Source organism: Gopherus flavomarginatus, chromosome 3 (genome assembly GCF_025201925.1).
Source record: "Gopherus flavomarginatus isolate rGopFla2 chromosome 3, rGopFla2.mat.asm, whole genome shotgun sequence".
In the NCBI taxonomy this organism is placed as follows: Eukaryota; Metazoa; Chordata; order Testudines; family Testudinidae; genus Gopherus; species Gopherus flavomarginatus.
In genome coordinates, this window is record NC_066619.1 from 174082933 (window position 1) to 174106070 (window position 23138).

The 23138-nt window shown below is 38.2% G+C and overlaps 1 protein-coding gene across 4 annotated transcripts in view; it reads left to right on the top strand.

Annotated features, from left to right (window-relative positions):
- The window catches only part of PPA2 (inorganic pyrophosphatase 2), a 456033-nt gene that overhangs the window by 162485 nt on the left and 270410 nt on the right, over nucleotides 1-23138 (top strand). For all 4 annotated transcript variants that reach the window (XR_007773249.1, XR_007773247.1, XR_007773248.1 and 1 more), the window contains exons 8-11: nucleotides 8980-9107; nucleotides 11064-11149; nucleotides 14239-14308; nucleotides 20705-20744. Coding sequence is in view for 1 of the 4 variants with exons in the window: in XM_050944533.1 (XP_050800490.1) it covers nucleotides 8980-9107; nucleotides 11064-11149; nucleotides 14239-14308; nucleotides 20705-20744 (324 nt within the window). In the remaining 3 variants the exon portion in view is untranslated. The remainder of the gene's footprint in view (nucleotides 1-8979; nucleotides 9108-11063; nucleotides 11150-14238; nucleotides 14309-20704; nucleotides 20745-23138) is intronic.

The window sequence follows — 23138 nt, forward strand, 5'->3', positions numbered from 1 at the left end:
AAACGGTGTGATTTGTGGAGCCACAAAAAATGAGTGGCAGGACTACAAGGCAGGTCTAGCGCCTGAAATGACCTTTAACTTATTTTTAAAAAATTGACTAGATTTCAGCTTGGTAGGGTTGCTTTAAAGTGGCATGGTATCCGGATTACCTTCCCATTCCTGCAGGTATTCCCTTCAGAAGAGTTAAGGGTGTGTTGTCAATGTTTCACACGGTGCTTGTTCTGTACCTTTCCTGTAGCTAGCAAATAAAATCATTGGGAATCCAAGGGCTAAAGTCGTGTGCAAGTCTTTGACAATCTTTGTCAAGGTAATAATTATGTTCTCAGGCTAACTATCCTGTGTACTCTCAGGTACATGCGGTCAGGACTTATCCTTTTGTTGGGATGGTACCCGTTTTAATGGTCTGTCTGTAGTAACTGATGTGTCCAATAGCGTTCCAGATGTCTGAGGAATTATGCTGCTCAGCATTGAACCATTTTCCTGGTGGCTGAATGCAATATTAAGGCAAGTTGTTATCCGCATCAGTGAGCTGCTACCTAGATGGCCCTCCCCTTTTCATTGTTTCCACAGGTCACCATGGCAGATTACCTCTGATGAAGGGAAAAGGAAGCTGTTAGGCTGGTAAAATCACTGAGGCAGATCAATTGCAGCAGAGTGTTTTTGCCTTCTTGTACTGTGTTTGTTACAGAGATCCAGAAGCTTAGTTTAGGGAAGCAGTGAGATGTCTCAGCCTGCAGCTTCATCAGTGTGAAGATGACACTCAGATCTATGCCTCTTTTTTCATCAAAACCAGGATGAGATAGAACTGATGCTAATGGCATAAGGAAGCATCTACATGAATGGATAGGTGATGTTAGTGTGCCTTCTGTCTAAGGGGCTTGCTGGCATGGTTCATAGTCACATGGTCATCTTGGATTCATCACTAGCCCTGGATTTTTCAGGTGACAGCTGTAGCACATAGATCCTCTTTCCGTCTACTTTTGGTTTGGAGGCTGAGACTCTTGCTTTTTGCCATGGACCTTGCCCCCATGATCAGAAGGTCTGACAGCCCTTAGAAATGACTCTGAAGTTTCAGCTAGCTACAGTGTAGTTGCTTGTAAACAGAAAGGCACATCTGGTAAGAAGGGCTAATTGATTTGAGATTCAATTATCTGAGAACATCTTTCTGTCTTCTTCCCCACCTCCTTCACACAGGAACTAAGATCTGTGGAGTTGCCCTCAATGTTTGCACCCAAGTTTACAACGTTCCATAATGTTCAGTGGGTATCAATGTACATTTTGTAATAAATAAGAACCACTTGGTGGCTGGCTAAGTGATCTTGACAAACAATTAGTGATATATTTTTAGACATTTTTTCTTTTTTAATCTCTTATACTTTTTTTTGACCATAACTTAAACTGATTAAGAAATAGTTTAGTATGACAGAAGTAAAATATGGAAAAAAAACTGAGCCACTGTTTAACACTTAGTGCACTAGTGCTGTCTTAAATCTGATTTTGTTTTATTGAGTAACATTCTTGCCCTAAAGGATTGAGTGCTTTGGTGACAGAACTCCAGTTTATTTGGAAATAGACTATTTATCTCTTTTTTTTAAAAAACAAAAAATATGAACTGTGGCATGTGATGTGTGCGTGCACACACAATTTTTCATTTGAGAATATATTTGCATGAATAGCCATGGTTTTCTAGTTGTATTTCTTAAACTTTCAAGTTTAATCTCATGCATCCATTTTTTCTTGTCCAGAAGAAGGAACCTAATCTAGCAAGCCTAATTATCTGCTAATGTGATGCTGGCCAACCAGGTGTCAGCTCATGCCAGGGTCCCCCTGCCTCAGTTGACTACTGACAAATACAGAGTTGAAATGAGTCTGGCTCACCTCTGTGTACGGATTGTTAAAATAGATATTAGAATTATAATAATGTGTTGAATGTTTAGACTTCATTGAATGCTTGTGGGCTGATGCATGCATTAATCTCACTTATAACATCTGTGTCCGATGTTGTAAGGTAATATTTGAGCATTCACATTGTAAGCCTCTGTGTTTAAATCACCTGACAGAAGAGAGGCATTAAGTAGTATGAAGTGCTAATCTCCAACAGAAGCTGTTATGTCCTGCCTGACAAGGAAGGCCCATTGACACCAGACAGACTACAGTGGAGCATTAAAAAGAACAAAATATTTTTGTTTATTCCCCATGAAGATGATTCTTGCAAGTGAATTGCTCCCATCATCTGAGTTTGAAGCTCAGAGCAGAAGGGTGAGGGGAATAAAAACCCCTAACAATGAGGAAACGTATCTTTATTCTACTTGGACTGTGGGGGGCAAGGATTACTAGGCATAAGCAAAAGATCCCCAGTGCTTAGCTTGGATTAGCTATAAAGAACAGATAGCGCTTGTTTATTATACAGGCTTCTTTCACATTTTGAAATTTGAGATTGAAATTCATGTGTGTATATATGTTTACCTGTTTTGACCTTCGAAATAACTCTCTCGTTTCCTTGTCCCATATAAATAAATCTTCAGAGAGCTTGTAGTCAGTCTTTTAATAAACTGCCTTTGGTGTGAGATCCAGTGTGCAATTGACCTGGGCTAAGTGCCTTGTCTTTTGGGACTCAGAGTAACCTGAATATTGCTACAAAGAGTCCTGCGGCACCTTATAGACCAGGGGTCAGCAACCTTTCAGAAGTGCTGTGCCGAGTCTTCATTTATTCACTCTAATTTAAGGTTTCACGTACCAGTAATACATTTTTACATTTTTAGAAGGTCTCTTTCTACAAGTCTATAATATATAACTAAACTATTGTTGTATGTAAAGTAAATAAGATTTTTAAAATGTTTAAGAAGCTTCATTTAAAATTAAATTAAAATGCAGAGCCCCCTGAACCAGTGATCAGAACCCAGGCGTGTGAGTGCCTCTGAAAATCAGCTTGTGTGCCGCCTTTGGCACGCGTGCCATAGGTTGCCTACCCCTGTTATAGACTAGCAAATGTATTGGGGCATAAGCTTTTGTGGGTGAATACCCACTTTGTCAGACGCATGATTGACAAAGTGGGTATTCACTGACGAAAGCTTATGCTCTAATACATTTGTTAGTCTATAAGGTGCGACAGGACTCTTTGTTGCTTTTTACAGATCCAGACTAACACAGCTACCCCTCTCATACTGAATATTGCTGTGATCCTTGGGGTAAGGATCCATCTGTCACAAAGGTAGGCTAACCTGGGTGGCAAGACAGAGAGTACTCAAGAGGAATATCTGTGACTCCATGTTAAGATTGTTATAGTGTCTGAAGAGTTCACACTTAATGATTTGGTTGGTGAAATTTAAGTACAGAACTCACAACCAGTTGGGGGTTTGTGCCCTGGTTCCTAACAGTCTGCCCTGAGGTTGGGTCTCTCACTCTTGAGCCACTGCAGGGCAGCTTGACATTTGGGAAATACACAATTCTGAGTGTATGTCAACACAGCAACCAGATACCACACAATTCTGAGTGTATGTCACCACAGCAACCAGACACCTGTGTCTGGCCCATGCCAACCGACTCCGGCTCGCAGGGCTTGGGCTCTGGTGCTGTTGCATTGCAGTGTAGGCTTCTGTGCTGGAGCCTAGTCCATTGCGACTCTGCAAGGTGGAAGGGTCCCAGAACTTGGGCTACAACAGAAACAGCGTTGCAGCCCGAGCTCTTGAGCCTGAGTTGGCTGCCAAGGGCCAGTTGCGGGTGTCTGGTTGCTGTGGTGACATACCCTGAGAAGCGTCCTTCTAACAATTGGAGGGTGAAGCGGAAAACATTTCTTAAATATAAGAAATGGTCACTTCAGAGATTGAGTAATCCAAGATTTGGAGGGGAGAGGATGTCCCCCATCTGATTCAACAAAACATAACTGTTGCTTGCAGTGGTTAAAAGGAATCTCTCTTCGTTTTGAAAATAAACAAATTTGGTGGAATATGCATTACAAAATGTCCCTTCATACTTGTTTTTCCTTTCTCCCCATGAGACCTTTTTTTTTATTCAGATGGGCGGTGGATAAAACTAAGAAACCTCTTCTAATAACTGACAAGCTGATATCATTGAATTATGCTATTGGCATTGGTTACTTTCTGTTATTCACTTAATAGTTCTGACTGGGTGTAGAGTTCTTGTGTTTGGTCTCTGCCCAGCAAAAACCTTTCCTGTCTCCTTTGTCCCCTTCAGGAGTCTGAACAACATCTGTTCAGTCTTTTTTGTTATGCTAACATTTGTGAAATGTTTAGTTTTTTGTTTTTTTTTTTTTTGCTTGGGTGACTCAGGCCACTTTGTGTTAAAATTTCAAAGTAGGCATGTGCATTGTTTCTGGTGAGGATTAGTTACAGTAAATCTGGAAAAAATAATTCGGGGACAGTAAAATCATAAATGCTTTAAAATCCTGTCCTGGGCTTGTGTTGTATTTTAATTTTTTCTTACTGATTTAAACACGCACCAGGTACATCATGTTTCCCCATTCTGGGTTTTTTATCATTCTCAGAACTGCAGTTGATTTCCAAAACACTATTTAAAGCAGAGCATTTCCCATGGTTTATACAGAGTCTTCCCAATATATAGGCCTCCAATTCTGGAGGCATTTATTGATAAGTACTGCTTAAACTGGAAACTCTGCCTATGCCAATGAAAAAGCTGTAATTTGTATTTGCAATACCTGAATGACACGATCTGGGGTTTGAGAGGTGCTGGGCATCAACTCCCATTGACTTCATTGGGGATTAAGGACACACAGTTTCAAAGGGCTGAGCCTTATGTATTATGTTGGGGTTATAAAATTATGACTTTTAATATTAGAAGGGGTGGGGACAAGCCCTGTTTCAAATTGAGCTGCAGTTCAGACACCGGCTTCTTAAGTGTGCGCATGTGTGTGCGTAAATTAAAAAGTTTAACCTGGAAATTTTCATTTGGTGCAAGGGAAGCACCAGTTTTAATACAATCAGCTTTGGTTTAACTCTGCCCTTTCCATACCTGAGTGTCGTGTTCTGCCCAGGCAGCTGCTAGGCAGATAACCATTGCTGGACTCAGTGATGCAATTTAAAAACAAGGAAGTGGTTCTGGGTGTGCATCTAAAATTTTTTCCCCGCTCTTGAATCTCTAAATCAGGCCTGAGCTTTGTGTAATATCTTGGCCAAGAGGAGAGTCAAATTCTTGAAATGGAAAGTTTTTTTGACCTCTTGTCTCATAGTGGGATTTAATTTATGTATTGAAGTTCAAATACAGATCAGGACCAATTTACCTTTCCTGCAAACTCAGAGAAAGATTTGGGCATGATTATGTTTAGCCCCAATTACAAAGGCTTAAAATGAGATTCATATTGGCCAAGTGTTTTGAAAGTGACTAATGATTTGGGGTGCTGGGTTTGAGGTGTCTTACAGTTGCTCTCAGAAAGTATTGAGCACTTCCCCTCTAAAATCCAGGCCTCTTAAAGGTGTCTCAAGGTCGGCACATAAAAACCGGGGAAGCCAAAACCACTGGTCATTTTTGGAAATCTTGGCCAGGTGGTTTTATTCTGTGGGTCATTAGAATGAATATCTGTAAATAATTTCTATCAATGTTGGTATATTAATAACTTATTGTATAGTTACTGTACAATATCAGCACCCTTCTCCTCTCCCCAAATGAAATAGTCTCTGCTGTTTATAAACATAATACATAGCAATGGGCAGTGTCTTGAGTTGTTTTTATTCATTATAGATGATGACCATATGTGGTGGCTTTAAGTTAGTTTTGAGTTATGTGGTCAGTCGCTGAATATTGCACTACTTGGTATCATGTACTGTGTATATTCCCTTTCTGTATGCATGGGTATATTTATATGCAGAACCGCAGAAGAGGCCCATGAAAGCTTTTGTTGGGAATTTGTGTAAGCATTCAACATAAAGAAATTAATTGTCTGTACTGAGGCTTTTTTTCCCCCCTTGCTGCAGAAAATACAACAAATGCCTTTATATGGAATGTAGCTGCTGCTTCCTGTAAATGTTTACAAGATGTTATTAAAAACATATGTCTTCTCTTCCCACAGACCTTGTTTAGAAAGCTTGTTGCAAGCATGTTGTTTTAGCTTTGCTTGCAAGAAACAGCATCTGTTGTACTAAAAATGGTAGTTTTGTACAAATGTTTTTATCGCTTCCTTTTGTAAGGCCCAATAGACTTGGGAGCCACATTTTCATTGGCTCTTTCCTTTGACAAAAATCAAGCCGTAATCATTCGTGCCAGCCTCTAGAGATTTTCCTTATTCAAATCAAGCTGCTTACACTCACTGCAATAACAGCTAACTCTTTTTCATCTGCTTTTTTTAATCCTGGGGTTGACTTTGATGCTTATGAAAGTGGAACTGGAAAATGCATACCAGTAAGATGCAGAAATCACACCCCCATACCTATGTTAATCACGTTAATACTGTATGACCTGCAAGGCTCCTGGCATTCACATCCTGAGCCTCTTCTGAGCAGAGATTGGCAATATAGATAAATAGGACCAAATTATATTGGGCAATACATTTGCTATTCTATACATGTTTAGTTCCCTTTGACTTCAGCCTGAATACATAGTTTCAATGGAGACCACTTGTATATATCCGGTACCAGAATATGACACCTAATGACTGTGATGCGGGGAAGGCAGAAATCAACCGACTCCTATATGTTTTATTCTAATACAGATATGAAACCCAGCTTCTAGAGAGTAGTGTATTAAATCACTTCATCTGCTATCCTTTCTTCCTATTTTTCTGCTCCCTTATCAGAACCCTGGGAATGCCTCCTCCTTTCCCTGCCCTCCCCTGACTTTACATCCACCTCCCAAGTCCTTTGTGAAAAATCTTAGTGTTCAGTGGACTGAATGAGCTGTCTTTCCAGCTTGTCCATGATGTCTCTTAAGTGGCTGGGGTGGGTCGCTGTTGAGTGATCAGGCCCTCTTTTCCCCGTTTCCTGTCTGGCTGAGTGCTGGCTTCACAACAAGAGGACTTACGTTGTAACACATCCCCCAAATTAAGAAGAAAAACATAATAAAGAAATAAAAAAAAAGCCGGATAATCACATGGTGCTAATGTTCCTTTTTTGTTCCAACTGCTTCTGGAGCCTATTAAAGAAAGTGGAAACAAGGAGGAGAAGCTAAGCTAGCCCAGATGCCTTTACTGAAGGTCATGGGCCATGAAATTCAGTGGTGCCTGTAATTCCCCAGGTTGTCCTTATTTCTCTTTTTATAGATTGGCACTATGTTTGCCCTCTTCCAATCATCTGGAATGTTTCCCATCTTCCATGAGTTTTTGAAGATAATCACTAATGGCTCAGATATTTCCCCAGGAAATCTCTTTCTTGCCTGGCAACTTGAAGACATCTGCCTTGTCTAAGTACTTTTTTGACTTGTTTTTTCCCTATTAGCCTCAGATCCTACCTCATTTTCACTGACATTCACTGTGTTAGATGTCCAATCACTACTAACCTTTCTGGTGGATACTGAAACAAGAAAGTGATTTAGCACTTCTACCATTTCCATATTTTCCGTTGTTATCTTTCCCCTCTCATTGAGCAATGGGCCTGCCGCGTCGTTGATTTTCCACTTGTTTCAAATGTATTTGTGGAATGTTTTCTTGTTACCTTTTATACCTCTAGCTGGTTTGTGCCTTGGCCTTCTAATTTTGTCCCTACATGTTTGTGGTGTTTATATTAATCCTTCGTAATTTGACCAGTTGGACCTAGCTGGGTTGTTCAGAGTCCTTGGGGGTCATTAGGACTCAAGAAAGCAGGAAGGGCCCTTCTGCCACATGAGGCCACCACATGGTGTGTGACTTTGTCTTTTCCTGCCCAAGCGGCTGCTTCTTGTCTGGCTTGCTATAAACCCATCTGGCTTCTTTTGTTCTATCTTTCACGTAACTTTCCCTGCTCTGACCTCACCTCTCTCCTTCGAGGAGTTAAACTAAAACTGGATTTTTTATGGATGCAGCTGTCTTTAGTATAACTTTTGTGAGGTCTAAGCACCATTGTTAACATTAGAGAGAGAAGGGGAGTGAGGTAATACCTTTTATTGGACCAGCTTCAGCTGGTGAAAGAGATTTGAGCTTTCAAGCTTACATAGAGATCTTCCTCAGGTCTGCTAAGTATTTCCCATTGTCCTTGTCTGACTTGTACTTACTTCAGGACTAATCAGCAGTGATGGGTCCATATACATACAGGCACAAATGTTACAGAAATTTTTCCTAATACAATTTCAGAATAGCAACCAGAATTTGTAAGTTGTACAGCCATTTTCCAAATTCATCATGCTCTGCCAAGGGCATGCGTCCCTGTCCTATACTTGTGTGGCAGGAACTTTCTCATCCTGCTGCCAGGTGCTCTGCACCTGCAGAGGTAAGGGTAGAATGTGGTTAGCGCAAGTAACTAGCAGAAGGTATTAGAGTACATAATGCTAGTAGCATTTACCTTTTCTCTATCTAGTGGGCCAAACTCAGACGTAATATATGCTGTCAGGTGTGTTTTGTAGGTTTTCCTTTGCTACACCAAGTTTATACTTTGTTTTCAGGTGCTAGTTTAAAATCCATGAACTAAACTTGTTTTTGCCAGTTGTTTTTCCATTATCAAAAAGACACATTGGCACAGTTGCTGGGAAATAAAATGTATAAAGTAACCCAAGTCTCATATGAGGTACCTAGTGAGATGAAAGCCTATAAATATGGAATTTTCTTCCCCACCTGCTATAAAGATGGTCATTTTATTCATTGGCCCTTTGGGTCTTAATTAATGAAGACCAGAAAGTGACTGGCTTGTCTGTTTTAGTGTGGTGGTGAAATAAAATATCAACCATGGGAAACTGAGGAAGAAACTGAAAATTCCCTGATGACTTTGAAAGAATTCACTGAAATCAAATTGCTTGCAAATTTTTTACAAGACTTCTAAAAATTGATGTTACCAAAACTGTGAGTAAAAAGGTGATACTTTTTTTTTATATATATACCTACAGATATTGATGATGTCAAGAAACACAAACCGGGTTATCTTGAGGCTACAGCTGAGTGGTTCCGATTATATAAGGTCCCAGATGACAAACCGGAAAATCAGTTTGCTTTTAATGGAGAGTTTAAAGACAAGGTGAAGATGATATGGATTTAAAGATGCATCTTGCTGGCATATGTGTTTTTTGGAATGATATATCCTAGGTTTTTTGGAATTGCTTTCAAGGAAGTGGTTGGTCCATCATAATGGAATAAAACTATGTCAGCATTCTTTAAATGCAGTATGGAGCGGGTAGGAATATATTATCAAACATCAGAACTTTATTTGGCTTATATTCATGTGTTTGTAAGATGAAAACCGTAATCCATATAGAGAATTTTGAATAGCTGTATTTTTGTCTGTGTAGATAATTAGGTAAACTTGCAAAATTAAATGTATCTCAAGGAAATAATGTTTTTTGAATAAGTAGGTAAAATATTAGGTCCCACTCCTGTAGAGATTTACACGCAGGCATATAGTGTTTGCAGGATCAGGGCTGGGTTTTTTTCCCCCAATATCTTTATCATCATAGGAAAGTAATGGGGAATAGATTTTGTGCATAGACTGGCAAATCTTCATGACAGTTTTGCAAGGCTGTGTCTTTTAAAAGAAGCAGTATGGTAGGGTTCAGACTTTTCCATGCTTGGTCTTTGCTCAGAGGTGAATTTTTTTGGTAATTTTGCTTAAAATGTTTCAGCAGTTTTTGTCTTCAAGACTACAGATCTTTTCCCATCTTAAGAAAAATTCTCATGAGTTTTTGACAACCTGAGGCTAAAATAGCTGCTGATTGGAAGTGCAGTGGACATGGGAATAATGCTCCCTGTAGAGACTGTGCTCACTGTAGTGCTCACCTTTTCCAGGTGAAATTGGGTTGATTTGAGTTTTTCAAAATATTTTGAAAATCACACATTATGTACAATCTATAGAGGGATTTTTTTCCTAAGCATTATAAATGGGTTCCAGTGAAATGATACCGGTACACAAATTGGCTATAAACTGTCTAAGCTATAAAATGCCTCCTAACCAACCCAAACAAACTTTCCAGTGTTGTCTGGGTGTAAAGATCCTCTTATTACTCTTCTCCCTCAAATGAATCATTAGCCTGGTGGAAAATACCCCGTGTTGCAAGGCCAGACAACCTGAGCTCTAATGCCAGCTCCTCCACTGTCTGTACTTTGCAAAGCATATTCAGTGAGGCTTGAAGAAAGCAGTAGCCAAAACTGCTGGAATTTTGGGTCAGAGTTTGCACTAAATACCTTACCCCCTGACCAACTTGGACATGCTTCATTTGTTTCTAGAGACCCAGGATGTAAAAGAGTAACTCTTCCCCAAAATGTTCCAGTGGCACTGGTGAAGGGTGGCAACATCTCAGTGGAGTCTAGCCACCTAGTCCAATTATGAAATGTGCACGCTCTGTCTGCAAGTATGTGTTAGCCCATAGAGCTGTGATGCCCAGAACTTTAAAAACTTCTTGGAGTTTTTTAATTTCCTCCCTGTATTTCCTTTTTTAACAACAACAGCACAAAACAAATTCCTACCAAACAAAACTAGGCAATTAATACACCATTTTAATGTAACACTAAGGTTGGATGGTTGAGCAGTCAAATCAGGAAATGCCAATATATTGCTCTGTGTGCAACATTAACTTGAACCCTTGTGTGTATGCATTATAATACAATCTTTAATAAGGACCATGTGTTGTTTCTCAAATAGTAATGCATCATACCGTGTTACTACATCTGTAGTTACACATGTAGAATCCTGTATGATGATTAATTCCTGTACACATACACTGATGTCTTTTTTCACAAATCCTCCTTATTGTATCTGGCCACCAACCAGAAAGTATCCTCAATGTGATGCCAATGTACGTGCTGGGTAGTGAGGTCTGTTTCTCACCTTAGAAATGTGTGATTAGAGGGAGCCTCCTGTGAAGCCTTATTAAAAGTTTTGGAAAATATACCATGTGAAATTGCATGTTTAATAAATTAATTCTTTGGAATTTAGTTAATAGCTTTTTATATCTCAAAACTTTTTCTTGGTATAAACTAGGATTTTGCTGTTGAAATTATTAAATCCACCCATGAATACTGGAAAGCTTTGCTTCATAAAAAGGCTGATCCAGGTGCTATAAAATGGTAAGTGTCCATTCAAAGCTATTCCTATTTGTATTGTATTCATTCTCTCAGTGCAGCAACTGTGTATGAACCACTTACATTTTTTGCTTTGAGGTGGCAGTAACATTTCTGTTTTTACAGCATCCTGATAGATAATTGCACTTGCATGGTAACTACACAGGGTTTACTGGAAATTACTCCAAAAATATATATTGATCATGTGAGTCCTGCAGATTATTTGTAAGTAAACTTTAGTAACAGCTCAAAAACCAGTTACTTTGTAATCTGCTCTTTTTTGCACAATACTGATAACTTGTAATTTCTTTGAACATGTCCTGTTATGTAATTTGATAATATAGCCAAGTGTAGCTCGTTAATATTTAGGAATTACTTAATTGAAAGTATTCACTTTGAACTAGAGAAAGGAGGTTAGGATTGTGTTAGCCATTTATTATGGTGACATTATACAGTTACACTGTAAAATGAAATTTATGAATTCTTTAAACTGTTAAAGATAGCAACCTAACCTAACTTAAGGAAAAGCAGAGTTACTGCTGTCATTTTGTGCTTACCATCCCACTGTGTATCACTGCACATGAATTTATGATCAGCTTCTCTTCTAAAATTCCTGCAGTATTTAAATACAACAAAGGAATTAAGTTGTCAAGTTAGTCCTCAATTATGAATTTCCCTGTCCCTCATAATGCTGTTTGGGATTTTCCTGAGAGCCTCCATATTCCATACAAAGCCCTAATGAATCCTCTGCCTATCATTTATTCCATACTGTTGTTGTTATTTGGATTCCCCAACTGAGATTGGGGCCCCAATGTGCTGGATACTGCACAAACACATAGTGAGAGAGACAATCCCTGTCCCAAAGAGCTTAACAATCTAAATAGCACACAGTCAAAGAATTGGAGAACAAGTGCATTGTTATCTCTGTTTTATAGATGGGGTATCTGAGGCACATTGAGATTAAGTGATTTGCCCAAAGTCACACTGCAAGTCTGTGGCAGAGCCAGAAATTGACCCCAGTTCTCCTAGCCAGCATTCTTATTGGACTGGATGGGTTTGTCTTAGAAAAGGGGTGGCCAGCCTATGGCTCGGAGCCACGTGCGGCTATTCAGAAGTTAATATGCGGCTCCTTGCATAGGCACCAGCTCTGTGGCTGGAGCTACAGGCGCCAACTTTCCAACGTGCCGGGGAGTGCTCACTGCTCAACCCCTGGCTCTGCCACAGGCCCTGCCCCATTCCACCCCTTCCCGTCCCCCCCCCCCGAGCCTGCCATGCCCTCACTCCTTCCCCTCTCCCCCAAAGACTCCTACATGCCACAGAACAGCTGATCAGGAGGGGCGGGGAGGCGCTGATGGGTGGGAGGTTCTGGGAGCGAAGTGAGGGAGCTGATCGGGGGGGCTGTTGATGTATTACTGTGATTCTTTGGCAATGCACATTGGTAAATTCTGGCTCCTTCTCAGGCTCAGATTGGCCACCCCTGCCTTAGAAGCTAGTCACTGAATCATCTTTGTTGGCAAGATGTGATACCATCCTTAATGTTAGTTTTGTTTAACATCCTTTGTTTAAATGTAATGTAGATTGGTAAAAACGAAAAACAAAAAGGTTTATTACTGTTATATTTAGTTGAGTTTCTAAGTGTATCCAATTGCTTACATTGCAACTGGAACTATTTGCAGTTTTTCCGTGAACTCTATAAGAAAATTCAGTGAAATCTCAGAAGGTAGCAGGGTGTATTTGTGCATATTAACATAACTATGATGGTGTTCATTGAGCTAAAGTAATGGGCACCCAATCAATGTGCAGGCACCCTTAGAATACAATCAAAGCATAGGAGTAATGACATTTTTAGCTGTTTGCTGGGATATTGCATGGCCTTCATCCAACCCTTCTGACCCTACAGAAGGAACGGTTATGATGTAAACCATGGCACGCAAAGATTCATTGGAATCTGGGAAATGTGTATATGGCTCCAATTCAGCAAAGTGTTTAAGTGTGTGTGGTTAAAGTTAAGCATTGGTATCAGTGTGATTTTAAGCAGTGCTTAAAATTAAGCATGTGCTTACGTGCTTTGCTGAATGGGTCCCAGTATTGCTAGTAATTTGATGTGTGTATATTGATATGTAACTGTGTATATATAAATTTTTTAAAGTTTGGACATAAATTCTTTTAAATGTTAAGTTTTTTTTTTATGTAGTTAGTCCTCTTGAAGGTTTAACTGCCATAAAATACCAGGTTTTGGCTTGACACACATTTAAATGGCCTATTATCAAGCTCACTGAGCTAGTTTGCAGTGGTTTGTCAGCACAGTATCTTCAGGGGGTGAATGTTCTTCTGGGTCCTCTCTTAATACTATAGATGCCTGACATAAACCAAATGTGTAATGCAAATTCTGATTCATTATAGTCCTCCTATATGTTTCCGGGAAAAATGTGGTGTTCTCACTGTACTCTGTTAATAGTTGGATAACTTGGTAATATTATGAGCTTCATATTTTTTGATTCCAAAGCACTTAGGGTACGTTAGTATAATTTATAAATAAATCCCAGCATTGCTTTGAGGAATCGAATACTGTGTAGTTTATCCTGTCGGATAATTTAGATGAGACCTTACAAACCAAAGTCCAATTTCAGTCTTGGTATAAATGGACGCAGCTGCACTAACTTCAGTGCAACTTTAGCCATTTACACTGGTGGAGGATTTGGCTCCATGTTTCCGTCCGCTCTCCATGAGCGTTAAAGATCTTGGGCGCTTTTTGGAAGAGCAGAGGTTATCCCCAGGTCTTCGATCAAAATTTCTCCTTTGCCACCAGTGTGCTGTGAAGTCAATTTATTAGATCCCTTACCCAAGGGTTGTCTCCGTGCCATTGTGTCCATTTTTATAGAGAACTTTGGGATCCTTTTAAGGACGAAAGGCACTATATAAATGTAAAATATTAGATGTATGAAATGCTGGTTATTGTTCCTTCATTTTTGACTGACTCACTTCTTGGTAGACATAAACATTTAGGCTCTTAGCAGAGGCTGTTTATCATAGGTAGGTTTTATTCTGTTCCATTTTTTTGATTGTTAACCATCTTATTAATTTTTATTTTTCAGTACGAATGTTTTGGTGCATGACAGCCCCTTTTGTTGCAGTGAAGAGGAAGCCAGGTTAATTGTGCAATCAGTAAGGGCAAAACGCTTTTAATAGAACTTGTTTATTTTTAAAAATTGTTACTAATGCTAGCAAAAGATCCAAAAATCCAGCATTGAAATAAAATAGGTAAACGAAGTGGGTCCTTGCATTAAACAAAGATGTGAGGTTTAAAAAATAAAATGTAGAATACAGAGATTATAGGGGACATAAAGCCATTATAATATAAACCTTTTTTTTTTTTTTGCTGCAGTATAATAATTGTGTTTTCTGGCAGGTTCACTGCCGTTTTGCTGATTTTCTATGGTGCTATTTCCTCTGATGCTAAGTATCTAGCCTGCTGTCTTCACTGTCTGCCCTGTTGCCATGAGTTACCACTCAGTGCTAAAACTCATTGACTAGCTGACTGTACTCTCTAATCACTAAGGGGATCTTTTGTTTGCCTACTTGCATAATTAAATGCCTCGCAGTACAAGGAAGGGGGAAATGTTTTTCTAACTGCTTGTTAAAGAATAGCACCTTGTTCTGCAAATTAATGTAAAATTCAAATACAAATTAATGTAAAATTCAAATACACGGGTTCTCTGTTTAAACTAGAAAAATGTCCTGCAGGTTTGATACTTACATGTGCAAATGTCATTGGAGGAGAAGTTATTCCATGTAAATGTTATATTTTGAAGACCACAGCTTAAGTGCAAAAAAAAAAAAAAAAAAAAGGGGGCTATGTAAAGTGCCTGATTTAACCAAAAAAAAATAAATCCCTAAACATTTCTCACCTGTATTTGCTTTGGCCATTCCCATGAGCATATCAGATGTTTTGCACTTGGATGTGGCTATATAGGCAACTAACTAGCCTTAACTCAGACTCTCTCAATTGCATGATTTGTGTGCACAGTTATGGCAATTGTACAAGTGTACGTATCAAATGAGACCTCAGACCTCTTAAAACCAAGCTCTGAAAAAAACAAATGTTTTTACTTTCAAAAAGCAGACATACAGAACATATACATATTTGGAGGCTTCTTTCCTAGTTGCATCACTTTTTCATTGTTTACATGTAAGATGCAGGCTAAAATCTTCAGCAGCTTACACCAGTAATATATCAGTGATGCGAAGTCCAGGACCTTTTATGTATTGGGATAGTGAGTCAAATATTCCTGTATATTTTAGCTAGTTGAGGACTAATAAATTTCCCTGTGATGGGTGCTTATTACATTGTATCTGCAATAAGCAGTTTAAAGTGAACTCACTTAAAAAGAGTTGCCAGAAGATTAAATATAGTAAGGTGTCAGTTATACCTTCTATCTAGGGGAAGATTAGAACTGAATTTCCCATTTCTGTGCATTTACAATCTTAACTAACATTACTGTAAAAGGGTTACTGTCTTCTTTAAAATGTTGTATTTTAAGCAAATAAGTCTTTGTTACTCACAACAAAGCTGGTTAAACTGAAAGAAATTTCAAAATCAAACTTTTCAGTGTTGATTCTGTTCAGTTTCTTTCTGCATTTGTCTCAAAGTATGTCTACACATGAATTCTTAGGCATGTTTTTTAACATGTTAATTAACACAGTTGTAAAATTTTAGTGTAGAAATAAAGAAATGTTTGTTTCATTACTCACATATTCATTCCTAGTCACATTTTTCTGGTTAAATGCAACTATCAGCAAACATTTGTGTTTTGTCTGTGCTAGAATTTACAATAATTTTTCATAAACACGTATTAAAACACAACTAAATATTCAAGTTCAGACATACTATCAGCATGGACAATGAAAATCAATGAAATAATTGTCAGGTTTAAGTTCTCTATGCTGCACTGTTTGCATTTGAAACATTCCAGGTCAATTTGTTTGTTTTTAAAACAACTGTTTGTATGTTTTTTTTAAAACAAAAATTCCAGTGGAAATATTTCTACTGCAGTGTTTGCAAAATCAAAAATTTTAAATCTCATTTGAATTGGTGTTCCATGGTATTGTCTTGTAGTAGCCGCCAGTGTTTAAAACTTTTTTTCCTTCTTGCTCCCATTCCTCACTTTCTTTTCCTTGAATGGTTTCACTATTTCTTTGTAGTATTTGACTAAACCCCAGTCATCCATGACCCTCCCCTGCTTCTGTTGCTTTTACAGATTTTTCTTCTTTAATTTTTTAGGGCTGTCAAGTTGATTAAAAAAATTAATCATGATTAATCACGCAATTAAACAATTATAGAATACCATTTAAATATTTTTGTTGTCTACATTTTCAAATATATTGATTTCAATTACAACACAGAATACAAAGTATACAGTGCTCACTTTATATTTATTTTTGATTACAAGTATTTGCACTATAAAAAACAAAATAAATAGTATTTTTCAATTCACCTAATACAAGTACTGTAGTGCAATCTTTTTATTATGAAAGTTGAACGTACAAATGTAGAATTATGTAAAAGAAAACTGCATTCAAAAATAAAACTGTGTAAAATATTAGAGTCTGTAAGTCCCAAGTTTGTTTACTTTTGCAGGAGATAATGCTACGCGCTTCTTGTTTATAATGTCACCTGAAAGTGAGAACAGGCATTCGCATGGCATTGTTGTAGCTGGCGTTGCAAGATATTTATGTGCCAGATGCGTTAAAGATTCATATGTCCCTTCATGCTTCAGCCACCATTCCAAAGGACATGAATCCATGCTGATGATGGGTTCTGCTTGATAATAATCCAAAGCAGTGCTTACCAACGCATGTTCATTTTCATTATCTGAGTCAGATGCCACCAGCACAAGGTTGATTTTCTTTTTTGGTGGTTTGGGTTCTGTAGTTTCCGCATCCAAATGTTGCTCTTTTAAGATTTCTAAAAGCATGCGCCACACTTCTTCTCTCAGATTTTGAAAGGCACTTCAGATGCTTAAACCTTGGGTCAAGTACTGAAGCTATCCATAGAAATCTCACATTGGTACCTTCTTTGCGTTTTGTCACATCTGCAGTGAAAGTATTCTTAAAATGAACAGTGCTGGGTTATCATCTGAGACTTCTGTAACATGAAATATATGGCAGAATGTGGGTAAAACAATTCTCCCCCAAAATTTAAATCACAAATTTAATTAATGCATTTTTTAATGAGCATCATCAGCATGGAAGCATGTCCTCTGGAATGGTGGCCAAAGTATGAAGGGGCATACGAATGTTTAGTATATCTGGCCCATAAATACCTTGCAGTGCCAGCTACAAAAGTGCCATGCAAATGCCTGTTCCCACTTTCTGGTGACATTGTAAATAAGAAGAGGGCAGCATTATCTCCTGTAAATGTAAACAAACTTGTTTGTCTTAGCGATTGGCTGAACAAGAAGTAGGACTGAGTGGACTTGAAGTTTACATTGTTTTGTTTGAGTGCAGTTATGTAACAAAAAAAAATCTCCATTTGTAAGTTGCACTTTCATGACAAAGATTGCGCTATAGTGCTTGTATGAGGTAAATTGAAAAATACTATTTATTTTATCATTTTTACAGTGCAAATATTTGCAATAAAAATATTTCAGTTACAACACAGAATACAATAAATATGAAAATATAGAAAGACATCCAAAGTATTAAATAAATTGCAATTGGTATTGTTTAACAGCGTAATTAAAACTGCGATTAGTCGTGATTAATTTTTTAATCACGATTCTTTTTTTAGTTAATAACATGAGTTAATTGTGATTAATCGACAGTCCTCATTTGTTTGTTTATCTAGGTAGTCCAATTACTCTTAACATATTTATCCTTGAGTAAAATGCACAATATGTTTTAATTGGTATTTTTAATGTATGTAATTTCCAATCAAAAGTAACTTGAAGTGGAAACAGTATAGCCTTTAATGCTCTCTTGAGAGCAGAACGTCAAATTCTAGATATTAAGTTTTAAACAGGTGTCTTTTCCACAGTCTTGCATTGCCAAATTCAGTTGTCAGACATTCAGTTTTTCAAGCTGAACTGACAGTATACAGAGATCAACAGCAAAATCTTAATGGCCGTGAGGTTTTCACATGTACCTGGAAATTTAAAAAAAAAAGTTTTCTGTGGTTTCTTTTACTTCCTTCCATAAGGATAGGAACAAGAGAAATCAAAGCTGTAGTGGGATGTTGACTTAACAACTATAATTGGAAACATAGTTCCATATTCCGGAGTCACCTGCACTCTTTGGAACAGCTGCCATGCTTGTTTCTAACCCATTTTAGAGAGAAGATTTTTGTATTGGATGAGTGGTATATACCTTTTATTTTCATGAGATATATTAACTACAAAAATAAAAGGTATACTCTGTTGCTATAATTCATGTATTTTTATGGAGAGTAGAATGCCTAGAATTTCCATGCCTAAGAACAAAGTAAAAAGCAAATGATGACGTCTTTATTGCACTGCTTCTGCGTATATAGTTATGGCTGGGCCAGTTTCTGATACCCTTATTGTTATTGAGTGACACCTTACTCCATGGGTAGACCTGTTGACTTAAACTGATTTAGGGTTGGCATCTGGGCCTTTATGATTTGACAAGTGTTATATTTGAGACGCAAATAACTTGTCAGTATTGGGAATTAATTTCTGCTCTGTTACCCTAATGGGTGCACTTTTGGATGGTTTCTGCCTTCCTTTTAAGTATCCAGCGTTGACCAGTTTGTGTGTTTCTGCATTCTCTGTCTCTTAAGTGTGTTTTACGTTGTTGATCTTTCCTCCTTGTCTCCCTTTACTCTTCTCTCCCAGCTGAGTTTCAGGACAGTTGACCTAACTGTGCTCTGACATTAGTGAAAGTCAGGAGCGTTCCACTGCGGTTGATGGAGTTACCCCCGAGTAAAATTGGTACAATCAGAGAGAACAGAAGAGGTAGTCTCTGTCTGACAGCAGTAGGTACTGAACGTTTGAAATACCCAAAATTACCCTGCCATTCTGTAGCCAGACATACACCAGAGTTTATAACTGTCTGTAGATGGTGAAAATTTCTGGTGTTTCCTGATACCTTTCACTGTCTCTTTCTCAGCACCTGTGTTGGTGCACACTGAAAATTAGATGTTGGAACACCAGAACATGTCACTGGATATGTCAATGTTGAAATGTACCATTTACTTTACAGCAAGTGTTGCCATCTATAAAACTGACCTGGACAGCCAAGCCTTTGTTTAACATTAATCCCAAGAACTGCTTGCTCACTCACTCTACAAGGAAGCTGCTTAAAATGTTTTCATAAAGCTGGAAAAGCTCCAAGATGAACTATAAATAGCTTGCAGAACAGTTTTTCTCAGACTTATCACATTATTCTTCCCTCATAAAACTGGAAAGAAAATGTGATAGAAGGGCTTTGCTAGGAGGGGTATCTGATAAAAGTACTTTGGTAGGAATACTTTCCAGGCAGAAGTATCTTTTAAAAGAGAGAGGAAGAGGGGCAGTCTTCCTCTGAGAACTTAAAAAAACCAACCAAACAAAATAACAACCTAGTATATTTTCTGTAATGTTGATGATGTTGCGTGTGGACAGTAGGAGGGTTATGACTAAAACCCAGGTAAGAGCCCTAAGAGTGGTGAACTCCCTTCCCCTTCCCTATTAATCTCATGGGGCGTTAACTGTACAGCCAGATGCTGATACTTTAAATGTCAGTGTTAAGCATTTAATTGCTAATGATTTTAGCAGATGAGATGGAACTGAAGCCCACATGGAACTGAGATTTGCTGGAGAGAAGGAATTTCAGAGAGTCGGAAATAGAAGAGAGGAGAGAAATAGGAGGATGGGAAAGGAAGTGAGACTAAGGACAGAAATAATACTGATCGTAAATGTGAAAATATTTTCTCACTGAGTGCTGCTAGATGTGACAATAGGTAGACAAGTAAAATTAACAACTAAGTTTAGTTGCACTAAGCTATATTTCCTAGCATTGATCTTTGTGGAACCAACGTAAATGGGAGATTCAGTGTGGGCTGAGGGATATATGTAGCTTTAAAGTTATACAAAGCCCCATGGACCACAGTTAAATATAGAATGTATCCCTTCTACAGAATGAGTGACTCCCCTCTTATAGAGATTGTCCCCCCCCAAAAAAGCCAAACAAACCCCACAGTTTTAGAAATATGTAATTGTAAATTTAATAAGAAACTTAATCATATAGTAACATTGCTGCAAAGATATTTTCATTTTTGCTGTTTGCAAATCAAAAAATCCTCTTTATCCTACAAGAGTAAATCATCTTTATTCTAAACAGGTATTCATCTGCTACTGGTAGGTCTGTGCCTGCATTTGAGTGAGACAAATACTTATACAGGTAGTAAGAAAAATGGAGGTGTGAGAGGGAGAAGTATTGTCTTACGGTGCCAGTGGTATGTTTCTTTTGTGCTATCATCTGTTGACTTTCACAATTAAATAACCTAGAGTTTGGACACTCTACATATGGAGTGTTACTAATATTGTGGTTTTTTTTCTGTAGGCACCACCTCCTGCGAGTGGAGATTCTGTTTCTGCAGAAGGTACAGTTTATTTTTACTCCAAATGGCAACATGTATTTTTGTTTCATTTGCTGGGAAAAAAAAATGACATAAAAATAGATCAATTGAAAAAGCTTTTGTGAACTAAACATACTAAGCATGAGAACTGATAAAAATGCTTATATAGGGGAAGATTATACTTCCCTCACTTCTCTTGAATAGTACCTTAGACAATGAGTAGTTCTACTAAAGTCAAAGGGACTACTAGTCAAGTGGCATAAAGTACTAATACCTACTCAGTGTCGATAAGGGTATTGTAGTCTAGCCCGTGTCAGTCTAGAATTAGATGAGCAGTCATACTAATATTTTTCTGTTTCAGAAATTATGGAAGGCCATATTTATCCTTTCTAAGAAATGTTGCTTTGCTTGTAAAAGAAGCAGTGAGAGATAAAGACTTCCTTTAAAAAGTGGAAGTCAAATCCTAGTGAGGCAAATAGAAAGGAGCATAAACACTGCAAAATTAAATGCAAGAGTGTAATAAGAAAAGCCAAAGAGGAGTTTGAAGAACGGCTAGCCAAAAACTCCAAAGGTAATAACAAAATGTTTTTTAAGTACATCAGAAGCAGGAAGCCTGCTAAACAACCAGTGGGGTCCCAAAATACAAAAGGAGTGCTTAAAGATAATAAAATCATTCCAGAGAAACTAAATGGATTCTTTGCTTCAGTCTTCACGGCTGAGAATGTTAGGGAGATTCCCAAACCTGAGCTGGCTTTTGTAGGTGACAAATCTGAGGAACTGTCATAGATTGAAGTGTCACTAGAGGAGGTTTTGGAATTAATTGATAAACTCAACATTAACAAGTCACCGGGACCAGATGGCATTCACTCAAGAGTTCTGAAAGAACTCAACTGTGAAGTTGCGGAACTAATAACTAAGGTTTGTAACTTGTCCTTTAAATCTGGTTCGGTACCCAATGACTGGAAGTTAGCTAATGTAATGCCAATATTTAAAAAGGGCTCTAGCGGTTATCCCAGCAATTACAGACCGGTAAGTCTAACATTGATACTGGGCAAATTAGTCGAAACAGTAGTTAAGAATAAAATTGTCAGACACATAGAAAAACACAAACTGTTGAGCAATAGTCAACATGGGTTCTCTAAAGGGAAATCGTGTCTTACTAATCTATTAGAGTTCTTTGAAGTGGTCAACAAACATGTGGACAAGGGGGATCCAGTGGACATAGTGTACTTAGATTTCCAGAAAGCCTTTGTCAAGGTCCCTCACCAAAGGCTCTTACGTAAATTAAGCTGTCATGGGTTAAAGGGGAAGGTCCTTTCATGGATTGAGATCTGGTTAAAAGACAGAGAACAAAGGGTAGGAATAAATGGTAAATTCTCAGAATGGAGAGGGGTAACTAGTGGTGTTCCCCAAGGGTCAGTCCTAGGACCAATCCTATTCAATTTATTCATAAATGATCTGGAGAAAGGGGTAAACAGTGAGATGGCAAAGTTTGCAGATGATACTAAACTATTCAAGATAGTTAAGACCAAAGCAGATTGTGAAGAACTTCAAAAAGATCTCACAAAACTAGGTGATTGGGCAACAAAATGGCAAATGAAATTTAATGTGGATAAATGTTAAGTAATGCACATTGGAAAAAATAACCCCAACTATACATACAATATGATGGGGGCTAATTTAGCTACGAGTCAGGAAAAAGATCTTGGAATCATCGTGGATAGTTCTCTGAAGATGTCCACGCAGTGTGCAGAGGCAGTCAAAAAAGCAAACAAGATATTAGGAATCATTAAAAAAGGGATAGAAAATAAGACTGAGAATATATTATTGCCCTTATATAAATCCATGGTATGCCCACATCTTGAATACTGTGTACAGATGTGGTCTCCTCACCTCAAAAAAGATATACTAGCACTAGAAAAGGTTCAGAAAAGGGCAACTAAAATGATTAAGGGTTTGGAGAGGGTCCCATATGAGGAAAGATTAAAGAGGCTAGAACTCTTCAGCTTGGAAAAGAGGGAGACTAAGGGGGGATATGATAGAGGTATATAAAATCATGAGTGATGTGGAGAAAATGGCTAAGGAAAAGTTGTTTACTTATTCCCATAATACAAGAACTAGGGGTTCACCAAATGAAATTACTAGGCAGCAGGTTTAAAACAAATAAAAGGAAGTTCTTCACACAGCGCACAGTCAACTTGTGGAACTCCTTTCCTGAGGAGGTTGTGAAGGCTAGGACTATAACAGCATTTAAAAGAGAACTGCATAAATTCATGGTGGTGAAGTCCATAAATGGCAATTAGCCAGGACGGGTAAAGAATGGTGTCCCTAGCCTCTGTTTGTCAGAGGATGGAGATGGATGGCAGGAGAGAGATCACTTGATCATTGCCTGTTAGGTTCACTCCCTCTGGGGCACCT